The sequence below is a fragment of the Centrocercus urophasianus genome, unplaced genomic scaffold, assembly GCF_019232065.1.
Source record: "Centrocercus urophasianus isolate 14NV4802_14NV808 unplaced genomic scaffold, USGS_Curo_1.0 seq_5, whole genome shotgun sequence".
Classification (NCBI taxonomy): Eukaryota; Metazoa; Chordata; class Aves; order Galliformes; family Phasianidae; genus Centrocercus; species Centrocercus urophasianus.
In genome coordinates, this window is record NW_024885088.1 from 4,733,642 (window position 1) to 4,748,786 (window position 15,145).

At 36.3% G+C, this 15,145-nt stretch overlaps 1 protein-coding gene across 6 annotated transcripts in view; it reads right to left on the reverse strand.

Moving 5' to 3' along the window:
* Nucleotides 1–15,145, reverse strand: part of SHISAL1 (shisa like 1) — an 83,341-nt gene that overhangs the window by 47,054 nt on the left and 21,142 nt on the right. For all 6 annotated transcript variants that reach the window (XR_006171529.1, XM_042835163.1, XM_042835161.1 and 3 more), the window contains one exon: nt 384–482. Coding sequence is in view for 5 of the 6 variants with exons in the window: in XM_042835163.1 (XP_042691097.1) it covers nt 384–450 (67 nt within the window). In the remaining variant the exon portion in view is untranslated. The remainder of the gene's footprint in view (nt 1–383; nt 483–15,145) is intronic.

Sequence of the window (15,145 nt, forward strand, 5' to 3'; positions counted from 1 at the left end):
GTGTTTTTGTGTACACATAAAAGCATACATTTGGTACCCAACTTGCTTTTTTTTCAAATAGATGATAATTCAGAAAAATGATTGGATTTTATGGTGGTGCAGATTTTGTTTTTTTCTTTTAAGTGAGCTGAAAAACTACTATAGCAAAACAGTGTCTTTTTCTGTTAAACTATGTCATTGCCCCACCAGCTCTTCTTTCTTAAGCTGAATTTTCAATTGCATTTCACATTTCAGCCTTGGTTGTTAGATGTAAAGATGCTTTATTTGTTATTCAATTAACAACTCACTTGAACATTTTGGTTTTTTAGGAATTTGATATCAAATTGCAACACTTTTTTCCTCATGACATTGATAGATAAATTCAAGATATGAAAGTTAGTTACCTGCTGACAAGAGTAATGAAAGCAAAACCATCAGCACATTCAAGGACTGTTGACCACAACTTGTCATTGTTGGCTTTCATTGGTCCATTAGAGAATCACCTGTTTGATGAGATGCAACATCGTGGTTAATCGTCTATTTCATACCACTTTCATTTGTTCAAACATTTACTTCCCCACAGAGCTTTGGTTAATTGAAATAGCTTCACACAACAAGAAAAAAAAATATTTCTATTATTCCTTTCTCATTTTACCCTGAATGTACAGAGCTATTTACATACTTTTCATTAACTCAGGGTATAGAGAAATCATATAAAGTATTTATTGGATATTCACACTTCCCCTGTAATCTAAGATGAGCAAGACTGTGCTTGTTTTATTGTCACATGAATGGGCTGTTGTATTATGCCTGTAAGAACCAGAAGGATATAAACAATGTAAAAATAAATTATCTGCTTTGGAAGTTGATCTGTTTTACTCCAATAGAGGGTGCAGTCGTTCAGAAAGTGGGTTGAACAACTGAGATGGCTGGAAACATTTGAAAAAAGTACTTTGATTCTAATGAAAAGACTTTTGTAGAATTATTCCTATTTCTTGGTTTTCCTGGAAGACAGGGCGAGATGCGATCAGTTTGGCTGGCAGTTGTTCATAAAAAGGATAGCCTAGATAGTTTGTTTTGCAGAAAAGCCCTACAGCTGGGGAAACGCATCTTACATCTGCATTGATTCAACATCACCAGCTGCATTTCACACAGCTACGGCAGAGGTTCTGTTCCAGTGCAAACAGCGTCACCAACACCAGCAGGAACATCTGGTACCTGTTGTCACTGCTAATGCAGACTAATGCTGGTCTTCAGCATCCTGAACTCACATGGACATTGGAAAATAATAAGAAGGTAATTTGTTGGCCTGTACAACACTGGGAGATTAGCCTATACATCAGAAAACCTAGGTTTTACTACTGAAGGCTGTTGGGTTGCATCTTATACTTAGGCTGTTGAAAAAAAAAATAAATTAAGGCTTTTATAAAGGAGTGACTTGGAAAAAATTAAAGGAAAATGGCATTTTATGTCAAAAATTAAATTGATTCTGACAGCTCAAGACCAACATGACGCCAAATGCTTATGAAATCAGATAAATACAACATAATTTACTGATTGATGTCCTCCATAGACTACAGCAGCAAATTAAAATCCCAAGACAATTGCACCTGCACTTTAAAAAGAAGGGGAATATATCAGTTTTATAATAACTGCATTATGAGTAACATCTGTGGGCACGGGAGGGGAGACAGTTCTATTGACAGTGCTTAGAGGCAACAGATTTCTCACTAAAAAAATACTATGTCCAGAACAAGTAGATTCTGTAAGAAGTCATCTTAGCAGATGAAGGAAACAGATCACAGACCTATAAATCAGTGGTAACTTTTGTACAAGAAGTTGTGATTGAATGCACTGTAATCTGCAAACGTGAATAGTGTCCAAACCACTATCATACTTGTAGCTTTAAAATAAATCAATTCAAAAGGAAAAACAATTGGAGACCATGCCAGTAAGAGATGAGAAATAATTACAGAAAATCATGAAATGCTAATTAGGAGCATATTAAGAATACTTCTAAACATCAATACTGTTTGAAAAAGTCGTTGTCTTTCTCCAGAAGGAACATCACATCAGTTAAAACACCAAGCAGATATAAAGTCAGAATTTCATAAGAAAAGAGTAATACTGATCATAAGACAGAGATTAAGAATGTGGAAGTTTAATCAAGTGAAACAGGTACAAAGGATGAGTTACCTCCTATATTGCGTAAGGAAAAATTTCCCCAGCAAACCAAAACTGCAAGAATTCTGATAGTGATTAATTACCAGAAGGAAACCTTGGCTTTAGTAACAGTTAATTAAAGGGATCAATATGCACCTCTGTTGTGTATCTGGGAAGAGACAGATGTTTGGTAGGGCTGAGACTATTAAATATTTCCATATCAAGAATAATTTAGGATGACATTAATGAGTTGATACCAAAGTTTATAATTTTAAAACCACATTTCTGTGTAATTTGTATCTCATTATCTTAGAAGGGATGGCAAAGGAGTATACAGATCCTTTTCTTTTTTTTCCCCATTATTCCAGTGGGAAAAATATGGTAGCATTCAGAAGAAACTTAATGACATTTTAAGCAGTAAATTGCATAATCTAGGTAAATATAAGCTTGTGAGCCTGATGATGATACAGAGAAAACTAATGGAATGGTAAATGTAAAAAACAATTAATAACTAATTAAGGAGACTAATGTAATTAATGTACATCACTTTGGGCTTACAAAAAGTACATTTCATAGCTCTCAATTCTGTTGTTGATGAAAGTTGCCTAATAAAGATAGTAATAATATAGCAGATTTCAATAAAATATTTTATGAAGTAGTATGCAATTTAATAAAAAATGACGAAAATGCAAAATAATAACACTGCATGTCAATTGTCAACAGAAGATTAACTCAGACAATAACAAAGAAGCATTTTTTTCTTTTTTAATTTTCACTCTTATGGGTAATAGAGTACAACCTTACAACAGAAATCTAGAACATTTTCAAGACGAGGAAGATTATACTTACGTCCAACAGAAGTAGCAACAATGATACTGGCATTTTAATCCAAGGGTTGTGATTTTCAATTTTGTTAAGTGCCAGCTCAGAAGATAAAAGTGGGGAGACAAAAACAGTAAAGATCTACAACAAAATGACAGAGTTGGGTATGTTTGTGTGTAGGAACGATACAGTGCATCATCTATCAGTCATTCTGTATATACACACATGGTCATATGGTATACCATGAAACCAGAGTGAGTGTGTGTTTATTGTTCCTAGAAAGGATACAAATATATATGTGTGATACATATATATAGAGAAAGACATAGGGAAATGTTCAATTTTGTAACTACTGATTCAGTGCATTAAATTGAATACGACCATTGCAGTGAGATGGAGATACAACCAATCATTCACTACTTTACAATTATTGTTATCATTATTTTCTTTCCATACTGTTGTTCAACTAAAGCAATCATATTTAAGTGCATCATCGTGACGATATCTCTGAGCTCTGGAGTAGGTTGCTCCAAAAATAATGCCTCTGGAACATGGTTTGTCTTTCACATTACTTTTGCCACTGCTGAAATACAACACCCATCATCTCACTATGCTCACATCCACTGTTTGGACTCCATGAACATTCAACAAGTGTTGATGAGTGTCAACAAGTATCATTTTGTTTCTGTATGGATGACACATCTTTGCTTCACATGCACTTTCAAGTCAGACATCATTTTGTCAGACTGCCTCTCTGCTGCCATTTGTTGCGCAGTAACAAAATGTAATGGAGTACTGTTGGCAAGGTTCAGCCTCTGTTGCCATATCACCAAGGCCTCTGATGCTGTTGACCAACACAATAAAATAGGAGGCATTACTTTTGGAGCAGCCCTCATAAAACTCAATCAGCCAGGTGGAATAGACAGGCAGGAGAACTGGTGGCACAGAAAAAGAAAGGGCTGAAATCACAAAGAAATCATCCTAATGCTACTCCACATGATGGAGTGATATAAGTATATACTATAATTATTTTACAGCTGAATAATTTGTTATGATTATTATTAGTCAAGACTGACAGAATGCTTTAAAATTAAAAAAAAAAATAAGGAAAAAGGAACTCTTTTTTGTTATTTCAATAAAATTTGAACAGCATGTGACAAATCCAATAGAAAGGTAAAGGGCTTGGAAGGTAAGCAATTAAGCTTTCTTCCTCATTTTGTGAATCAGTGATGTGTGATCTAATGCCCAATTTTAACTTTCAGTGCACCATTTCAATCTTATTTGAGGTCAATATGGTCATCCTTCTCCTTGGCTTTTGACAACCCATTCTTTGTCTTACACCACATTCTGTTTTCTGCTAGCAATCCTAAGTACCACTACAGCTACACAATAAAGAAGGCTAACAAAATAGTTGAAGAACCATAGCTTTAGAGGACAGTTGTTTTTTAATTATCTCCCTCTTTCAACATTTCAGTTATGAAATAGAAATAATGGTCCTTACACATTTTTCTTAAGCTCTCTTTTTACAGAATCGAGATTATGTCAGGAATATTGCTTTCCCTTGATGAAGATGCAACAATGAATGATTCAAAGAGAACAGAATTCATAAGAAAGGTGCTGAGATGTTAAGATCAAGGAGCAGAGACATTAATATGAGACACAGCAGGTGGGTAGCTTTTTGTTCCTGCCGACAGAACCTGTGTTTGCCCCTCACTTTCTACTCCCACCACCACCACTACAGAAACTGACTTCATTTTCCTAACCCCTTGCCATGTCATCCCTAGATGAAGATATGCAGAGAATTACAGAATCACAGGGTTGGAAGGGACCTCAAAGATCATGAATCTCCAACCCTCCTGCCACAGGCAGGGCCACCAACCTCCACATTCAATACTAGACCAGGCTGCCCAGGACCCCATCCAACCTGGCCTTGAACACCTCCAGGGATGGGGCATCCACAGCCTCTCTGGGCAGCCTGTTCCAGCACCTCACCACTCTCTCCGTAAAGAATTTCCCCCTGACATATAAATATACATATCATATCTTTGCACCAGACTTTACTCTTTAGTCCCACACTGTGACATTCTAGCTCGTTCTTTGCTAGTGTGTACACTGTTTTAGTTATCCTTATGGTTTCATCTAGCAGCCTGTTCTTGAGGGGGATCAGTGAATCATTTAAAAGAAAAGCTGCTCAGATAAATAACCAATTAATGTGGTGAGATTTTATGCAGAAATATTTTCCGCCTCAATTCAAAGGAAAAGACAAGTATGTTTAGAAGAGAGGCTTTGAACTTTTTTTTTGTTGTTATTATAAAGAACAAAAGGTGCTAGCTAGAGGATTAACTATATCAGCACTATCTCAGAAGTTAAAGAATAGCAGAAGTCTGGTATTGATTTAGAAGATCACCTAATTCAACTGTCACAGGATCAAGTGCACCTAACTCACAGGAAGCACCACCAACAGAGTAGTTCCCTAGACTTCCCAGGGTATTTCCCTTCCAGCACTTCTCTAGTCTCATGGCTAGAAAGGTTTTCCTATGCCTAACTTGCAGCTCCTTTGCTTTGATTAAATCTCATCCTGAACTCAGCGGACCAGAAATAATTTGCCCAGATACGCATCAGTTACGCCTCTCCATGTCAGTCTTCAATTACTACATTCAGTAAGTGCCATCCTATCTATCCACTCAGTCTTTTTTTTTTTCTTAGGCTAACAGCTTCCACTTCTTACAATTTTTCCTTTAAGAATATATTTTCTATACTTCATCATATATCTTGCTCTACAGTTTATGATAAAGATGCAATATAGTTCTGTGCACATGACTTCAGTTGTTTAATTTATACTTAATCAGTGCCCAGAAGGTTCTATTAAATTCCCCTGTGGTTGCCAACTCTTCCATATTACATAAAATTACAGCATTACAAGTGTGCAGAGAGCCACAGATCTTCTACTAACCCTCACAGTTAATCAAAAGATACATAGGTATGCTGTACTCAGGTACAGGCCTCTACATGTGCATAATTAAGGATGACACTGTCTTTTCTCACCAATCTTCAACAGGCCTTCCAATCCTGGTGAGTACCAGTGACCTGCCCCAGGAAATCATACCAGTGGCAGATGTAATGATGGGTTTCCCTCCTCTTTGTCTTCCATTTGCTGAAGGGCACAGAAACCATCTTCTGCTCCACTTCTTACACTGCATGGACAAGGAGGGTCACTAGCAGGGAAGTGGCCTCCTCTCAATCTATTAGCTCTTTACAAGGCAACAGACAACACAGCCTGGATTGTGACTGTAGTAACGGGACTAATAATGTGGCCAAGGCGGTCACAGTGGTTGAGAAAACTGTTTAAAATTCAATGCAAAAATGAGGCTGTGATCTAAACCTAACTTCTAGATCAGCTCTGCTAAATTCTCACATTAACAGAGTGAAAAAATGCATCTAGAATGAATTCATGCATGCTACTACAATGAAATTACAGCCATATTACAAAGGTAGTAATGTAACTGGAAGGAAAGAAAGAATGGTTTCACACTGCAATAACCTCAAAAAGTGTTTATGAAAAACAGGTACTAGTTTTAAGTTGACAGATTACTTTAAATAATTAAAACAGACCTGTGCGAAGGAATTGCTGGTAGGAAACCTTCTGGATTAGAGTGCACCATTAACATGGCTCATTACTTCCCCAAAAGCATCTTAATACATATATTCAAAGTTAAGCATGCAAGATGTAGAGACACTTATGTTTCTACACAACTGCAAATAAACTCTTGGCCATGAAACTCTTCCCCCTTATTTCATAAAATTTAAAATTGAAAACAAACATGGATTTGTTTCACATGCACCCCACTGTCATTATTATTATTCCTCCTTGCTAAATAGCTATGAGGAAACAACACACGAGTGCTAAAACATGAAGCTATGAATGAAGGACTTCCTGCAGATCATCTTGCAAGCTTCAAGTAGTTCTATTGTTGTTATTAATAAGAGAAAGCCAAGAAACTTGTACATACTACAACTGTCAGCAACATCAAGAAACACCAAAGCTGCTCATTTATCTCCTGCCACTCTTGCCCCTTTCCCATTTCAGCCATACACTTAATACTTTCCTACATCCTGAGAGACACATGTGAATGCCAGGTGGAAATGGATTTTAGCAGCTCCTACTCTGACCATGCAGTATATTGCACAGCAGAATGACAGAGAAGTAAGAAAGATTTGTTATGAAAACAGTATAATTGATGTTAGAGAATCAGTGGCATATTCAGACTTTAAATTCACAAAATAGAACTGATGAGAAAGTTCCCTAAGCTAGCGTGAAATCTTTATTGGCTGCCAAATTCCTTACCATCTCTGTTAGAAAAGTAAAGATATTAAAGTTACTGTGGCAATGCAGTTTTACTGCAGAATTCCAAAGAAATCTCAGGTAATCAGTTTCTTGGTGCAATTCATTTTCTATTTGCATCTGGTAGGATAATTACATGATTTCCTGGATTTATTGCCAATGAAGGTCAGACAACGATAGATGGCTTTCTGTCCCACAATTACCTCTCCATTGTGTGCATTAGACCTCACTTGGGGGAAAAAAATACCTAAATTCTTCATGGAGACAGTCAGATGTGTAAAAATAGCAGTTACAGTTGTGATGATTTACTGACATCAGTAACTAACTTCAGCTACAAGTTACTGGCAACTTTCTTACTTTTCAAATGCAAAATTCCCTATGCAGACAGCAGCAGCAACCTCTCCTAATATTCGGAACAGAGCTTTTCCCTCTTTTTGAAAGCTGAAATATTCACATGTTCTCATTTCCGTGTACTGTATCTGCACAAGCATATGCGGCTGACAAAGACTTATTATAGCCATCCGGGATCCTTATTTTTAATCAACTTAACCCAGTTTTCTGAAGACACACCTCAGTTCAGAAACGTACCTGGATATATATCTGCATTAAGCAAAGCAGCTGAGTGATCCTGTGCAAACAACTTCCAGTTCCAGCTTACACAGGTGGCTAATAGGACTGCTAGATTAAATTAATTAATACAAACATACATAATCAAGGTGAAACTGTCAAGTCTGTTCTGACATTCACAGAATGAAGTAATTTGAAACAACTAAAATTTGACTCTGAAATTATGAATGATCATCTTGGTCTCTCATGAGTCAGGAATGACAATGAAACATACACAGATCTGCAGTAAGCGCTAAAAAGCAGGATGGGATTCATTTTAAAATTATTACAAATTCTTCTGGCAATCAAGATATCATTTCATTAGGCAAGAAATGCCAAATTCTCTAAGAAAAGTTAAGCTTATGTTTTGAGCTATGTCCAGCGTAGAGCAAACATTTTAATTTAAAATATCACATTACCCCGAGTCTTTATTAAAGCAATTTTTTACTACTTTATTGGAAACAGTTTTTCCATGTGATTTTAAAGATGTTATGGAAAATTACAGTGAAGTTATGAAGGTAAAACTGCATACAAGTTTTATTATTAACATGTTTTGAAATCTCCCTAGTCTAACAGACAACTATTTCGAATCTGTGTTACAGAAAAGCAATAGAACCTGAGAACATGTACATATCGAGATGAAAGAGAACCTGGCTAGTGAATTCTTATTATCCTCTTGATAAAAAAAGGTACCATGTTAACAAATAATTTATCTAGTGAAAAATAAGTTGGTAAATCCTTGGTTTCAGGAATACGCTGAAATTAAGAACAACTCTGCAAGATCACTTCTCAATTGCCTCTTCTGGAAAAATATTTTGTAGAAGTCTGTTGGCATCCAAATCTTACTTCATTCTCTTGTTCTTGAATACTGTTATCTGTTTCTAAATAGATTTGTTTCTAACCTTTCGTTACTCCAGGTTTGTAAAATGGTTTCAAAAATTATTTTGCTCAAAAGTAGAAAAAATACAGGGAGTAAGTTAAGCAAAAGAAAAATCCTTAGTTTAGTCATGTCACATGGGGCAAACTGGGAACATCCTACACAATTTATCGTTGTGTGTCATTGGTTTTGGAGGGGACGGTTCCTGTAGAAATCTGCTCAAAGGGCAACACTTTCTCACTTCTCAAATCTGAAACCGGCCATCAGCATTCCCCTAAAAGTAAAATAAATCTTTGGATTCCAGTAAACATTATGATTGCTTATGCTCTCATTAAAGAAAATGATGAAAACCACCTGTCAGAGTGAACTGAGAAACAATCAGCCTTCCTCTTTGTGACATCTGTGATGGTATATCCAAAATGCTCTATAAATTCCATCAGTAACATCACAAGTGAAGGCAGTTCTTAATGCAGTCTGGAAAAAGGATAAGGATCTGTGACCACATCAGCTAAGGAGAAAGGAACTCGTGTGCAAACCTTGAACCAACAACTGCTAGAGAGAAAAACTTTGTGCTAGAAGATTGGAGTAAGTTCTTTCACCTCCTTTTTTGCCTTGCTGTTCTATAGTAGAAAATGCACTTTTTCACTGCAGTACATTTAAAAAATACTTCAGAAAGCTGGCTTTAAGGACATGATGTGCCAGTGCTACTGCAATCACACTAGTGTATTGCTATTCTAATAGAAACAAAACACCAAGATTTTGGAGCCTTCAAAACACTGAACTGATAACAAGAATGCTAGTGAATCCTTTTTCCTCTCTTAGTCAAGGATACTTAGAGGACAAAAGGAAAGAACAATTGTTAATAGTCAGACTGGCAGGTAGGAAGATTGCAAACCAGAAGGAAAAAAAAAGAAGCAGAGCAACAGAAGAGTGGCTTTTAATAATGTGGAATTTTTTTCAATGTGCACTTTTTAATCTGAAATATCAAGTAAAACATAGCTGTGCTGCTGGTGGTGACATCAAAGGCATAATTTTTGTTTCACATTATTTGTTTTACAGGATGCAGAAAGTGCTTATTACTTATAGCCTGTGGTTTCTGCCCGTTTTCTCATGCAGAGGCAGGTATGAGAGAAGCTGCTTGAAGAGACTTGTATGAGATTCATGAAAATGTTATTTCTTGATTACACATGGATCAAGCAGAGAAATGCATACCCCACTGACTCTACAAGAACCAAGTAAAAAAACCCCAGTGATCTACCAGAAGTTTTAACTTCAGATTGAAGCTACAAGTCATTTAGGAGTGACATCTTTTGTTCAATACATATGTGCGTTCATTGGGCATCCATGCCTTATATATACACTCCTTGGTGTTCAAGTAGTACAGCAGTACAATGAAATCTAGTCATAAGCCACAGACATCAACGCCATACTGTGCTCAAATGGCCACGTATCTAAGAAATAGCTTCTACCCCCAAATACTTGCCATTCATATGTCTTTAATTATGGCAGTACACATGACAATTTGTGTCAAAAGAAGCTCTGAAAGCCTAACATACAGGCTAGGAGAGACTGAAGGTCAGCTTATGCCTGAAACAGGTTCTAACAGGCTATTCTGGATCATACCTGCACAAAGCTAGCACTGATCATGTGACTTATCTGTACACTTCTCTCTGCATGATCAGTTGAATAGTTCACTTTGTTCAAAAATTCCAGTATTGATAGGCATTAGTTTTCCATTTTTAAACGGTGCAGCTTAAATGCAAAACAGTGAATGCCTGTAAGAATGCAACTGCACTAAATGCTGTCACGAAGATGGATGAACGTACTTTGCATCAGACATTGAATTCAGCAGGATGCTGAACAGTGTCATTACAGAAATAAAATTTTGCTGTCATCTACACTTGAAACAATTTCACCTTGGCTTGGTACATGTGCAAGTCTGGTAGGAAGTTGAGCCCACACTGTATTCTGGATATATGCTGATACAATCATCCCACATTGTGGTCGACAGTGAATGATGCTAAGAACACACACTCGTGACTACAAAGCAACTAAGTGAGGCATTACCTCCCTGTCCATGTGTCAGATGCTGAGCTGACAATTGTGCTCTGTGGTGGAAAACAAAGCATTCTTATAAAACCATTTATCCATCTTTAAGCCAGTATTTCATTTCCAGTGTCAGCATCATTCTAAATCAGCATGCCCTGACAGAAAGCACCTTATGACTTGCAGATGGAAAGTGCATTGAGTCATGCATAAAATAAACATGACCCGCCCATGCATTTTCATTTGGATCAATTGATTTATGCCACATAAATTTCCTTCACATAAAAAAGGGCATCTATTTCTGCATATTATGCAAACTTACTTTACCATGGTGTTTTGATTAGCTCTTTAGGTAACTTACAATTAAGCTCTAAGGTAAAACACTGGTTTTACTGAAGTTGGTGGGACTTTAGTCTTGAAGTCAATAGGATCAGCTGCTCACATGTGCAGTTTCAAACTATGTAGGTCACTCCAAAAGCAACACCACCTATTTCTTTCCATGGACACTACAACAGATACAAAGAGCACTATAACACTATTTGACAGAGCAAATTCTCATCTACAAAATGTTATTTTTCAACAGTCACCACCACCAGCTATGCATTTTCATCAGTGATGAACAAGAACCTGCATGCCACACTTGTAAAAATCTGCACCAGTGCAGATGACCCACTGTTGCTGTGGCTACTGCTGAAATGCATCACTTACCATCTCGCTGAGCTCACAACCACTGTTTAATAAGCATCAATGAATGTCAGTGGGTGCAATTTTTACATGTGAAGGAATTCAGTGACACACCTTTGCTTGATACCCACTTCAACGTCAGATATCATTTTGTCAGGCTGCCCCTCTGCAGCCATCCCACCAGCCTCCACCATTGATACCATGGACCAACATAATAAAATAGGAAATATTACTTTCTGAGCAACTCTCATATTACGTGACTTCTGGTTGCAATAACCAATGTAGTTCCATTTGAAAAACTCTCCGAAACTGTCTTTTTGAACGTAACAATCACTTCCTCTTTACCTTGCAGACCAGCACACAGAACATCACTGACAAAACACTAACTCCCAATAATTCATACATAAGGAATAAAGTATGGCATTCATTGTATGTTACACAGCAAAGATATTAGTAGAAAAGCAGTAATGCAGACAGAATAGTGGAGAGTTGGCAAATATATTTTGTTTCTTATATACATTGACTATACTATATATGGCCCAAGAATATTCCCAGGCAAGCCAAATCATGGGACAATCATGCTTTAAACCATTTTTTTACAAAACATGCTTACAGATGAGTTAGAACTTTCACATACAGAAACATTAAGGAACAGGACATGACTTGGATGTAGCAGCAAAACCAAATAAGTAGGCAGAGTTTTAGATAATAAGAATGATTTGAAAATTTTGATGATACTTTTCTCTGGAAGTTGCTGTCAAAAGACTACTTCCTCTCTGCAGTAATGTCATATCGTATGCATTACCTCACTAAGGTCGAAGTAAAGAATCTCTTAACTGCATATGGAATTACTTCTCACAGTATAGTCGCAAAGATCCATTCTTTGGGGTATTTTAGAAAAGTGACATTTGTTAATTTGTTAATTGTTGATTTTATTATCCTATAGCACAAATAGTTTAAGCTATTTTATTCGAATGAGCAACACAAAAAATTGATCATAAAACTTCACATACAACAGAGAAGTTGTTGCTACAGCTTCCAAAGGGAGAACACTGTGCATGCAAATTTTATGAGCAGAATATTAAGATTAAAGTAATATCTTTATGGGTTTTCAAGGTCTGCTCACAAACATTGTATCTATTGTCACAACATTTTTGGATCCTCTTGACTAATAAAAATGTAATTCTTTTGGCAGCTTCCACAAATACTCATTTTGTAGTGATTTTCTTTTCACTAACCGTAAGGCTTTTCATGCCTACTATGTAATATATTTATCAGTATGGATGAAGTCATATACCCCAGACAATCAATTCCATCTTGGGACAGTAAATCAGATCCAAAATACACTGAATTATGAAATCTTTAGAACTCAAATGTAGTAAAACTGACTCTAACGAGGTCTGTGAAGTGCAGAGTGGCTTTTCATTTTGGATTAACTCACTTCAGCTATAGGTTCCAAATCTAATTTCCAGTCAACCCCCAGAAGAAAAGGTCTGGTATTCAGAAAGAATAATTGAAATCTGTCTTCCTCATTTTACTTGAAGTATCAACTCAGAGGCATTTCTGGAAAACTCTGAGGAAGAGATTATTAATGTTTTAAGAGGCAAAAGAGAAGATAAACTAGAAACTAAGTGACATTGTAATGAAAAATAATGGGGTCTTCCAGTAAGGAAATATGAGCCACATGAAGAGGTGATTTCCCCTCTCTTGTCTAAACTATCCTATCCCTTTCCAGTTTCTACCCACTTCAGTTACTAGATTCATGCTTTAATCTCTACAGATGAAATAATGGAAATAAAAGTGACCAGAGGACTTCTGAAGAACACTTTCAAATCTTGAATTTTATTGTTTCTGGTTGCCACCAAATTCCTTCTCTATCTACTTGTCATCTCTAAAGCTTATTGATATATGATCTTTTCTAGCCCCAAATCCAAGTCAGCAGTCCACTCTTCAGCTTCCTTGGTAACCAACTATTTTCTATTTTAGTTTATGAAATTTGAGCAAAGTTCACACATTAACCTGTGTTCTCTTGGTTGTGCTATTCCCTCCTCTCACACAAAATCCAAAACAAAAATCCTTATACTGATAAACTTCTTTCCCCTTGAACTCTCATGACATAATAGCTGGTCTCCACCTCAGTTATAAGGTGGAGTTAACCTGCAGTGCGTTAAGGTGCACTTTGTGGCATGTCATCTCCACTCAAGATTACTGCCCTATTTTGAAGCCTAATGCCTTACAAGCACTACAACAATAGTGAAGAACCCACTTCAGCCTTTTCCAATGGCTTTTGAATAGCCAGTGCCTTGTCTGTTGTAGCTACTATAGATCTTACAAAATATAATCAGGTAGCTTTGTAGTTATTATAGCAAAAGGTATCAAATGAACACAGCCTTCCCAAGAAGTTCTAAGGAATCCAAGGTCTTCTGCTAAAAATAAATTTTGTTCTTATTAAGCATCTTATCTGTTCTTTGATAATACAATTGAAAAGTTGAACCTTTCCCGTTCACAATATGGAAAAGATTCTAAGCACTGAAATCCCATTGATTGCAGGAAATCAGCTGCCTTAAGGATGGCTTACACAGTTCTCAAAAACCAGAGTAATATCTTGTTCCACTTGCATGAGTTCTATGTTTTTCTTCTGCCTCTTATTTGCATTGAGACACTGTTAATTTTGTAGCCTCATCTTAATATGGGATATAAACACACATTTTCTGAAAATGATGTGTATTCATGACAGTTAAGCATAGTAGAAAAAAAAAAAAAAAGATTAATCACTGGAAGTGGAAAATGTGAGTTTCCCACCTTCCTTCTTTCCTGGTAGCTTCTACCTTGCTACAGCCACTATATTAGTTAAATCATTTCTGCTTACTGGCCAGGCTGGTACTGCTCTCAAAAGGGCTATGCTCTAGACAGTTAAGTTCAGCTCCAATCTTTCTCTTAATCCAATTATCTACTTCTCTCCCATGTAATTTAAATCATAAGAGTTTACACAAGTTACTGGTTTTTATAAAGTCTACTCTGAGCAGAAGAACCATTTCCTTTGTTTCCTACTAGTCTGTAGTGTACATCAGAACAGGATATTTTGTCTGTAATGTATACATCAAAACTTAAGATTTCCAAGGAGAATAATTATTCGCAAAGTCAACTAAAAAGGTTGTTTTTAAAAAATTCTAAACATTCTAAATGCAGGCACTGAAGAAAAAGAAAACAAGGAGAAAAACAACAGCAGCAACAACAACAAAAAAACCCCCATAAAATATTCTCCTAGAAATATTTGAGTGCTTATTCAGTTTCTTTCTGATGTATAGCATAAGAGAAATGCACATTGCCCTGGGTCAAATGAAACATTCTTGGTTGACTTGACAGCTTTTTCTTCCTTCCCTGAAAGAGCAAAAATGTTTCTGATTAACCCTACTTAATGTCACTCTATTCTCCTATATAATATGATTTAATTTTACCATTTGACTAACTCAAAAATCTAATTCTAATGCCGACTTCATTACACTAAAGTCAATGCCTTAAGTTTCAATAAAAGAACAAAAATGGAAGTTTCAACTCTCAATAGTTGATTTTTAGAAATATTTCAGTAGATAGGAGAGGTGTTACAGTGAAATCCCTAACAAAAA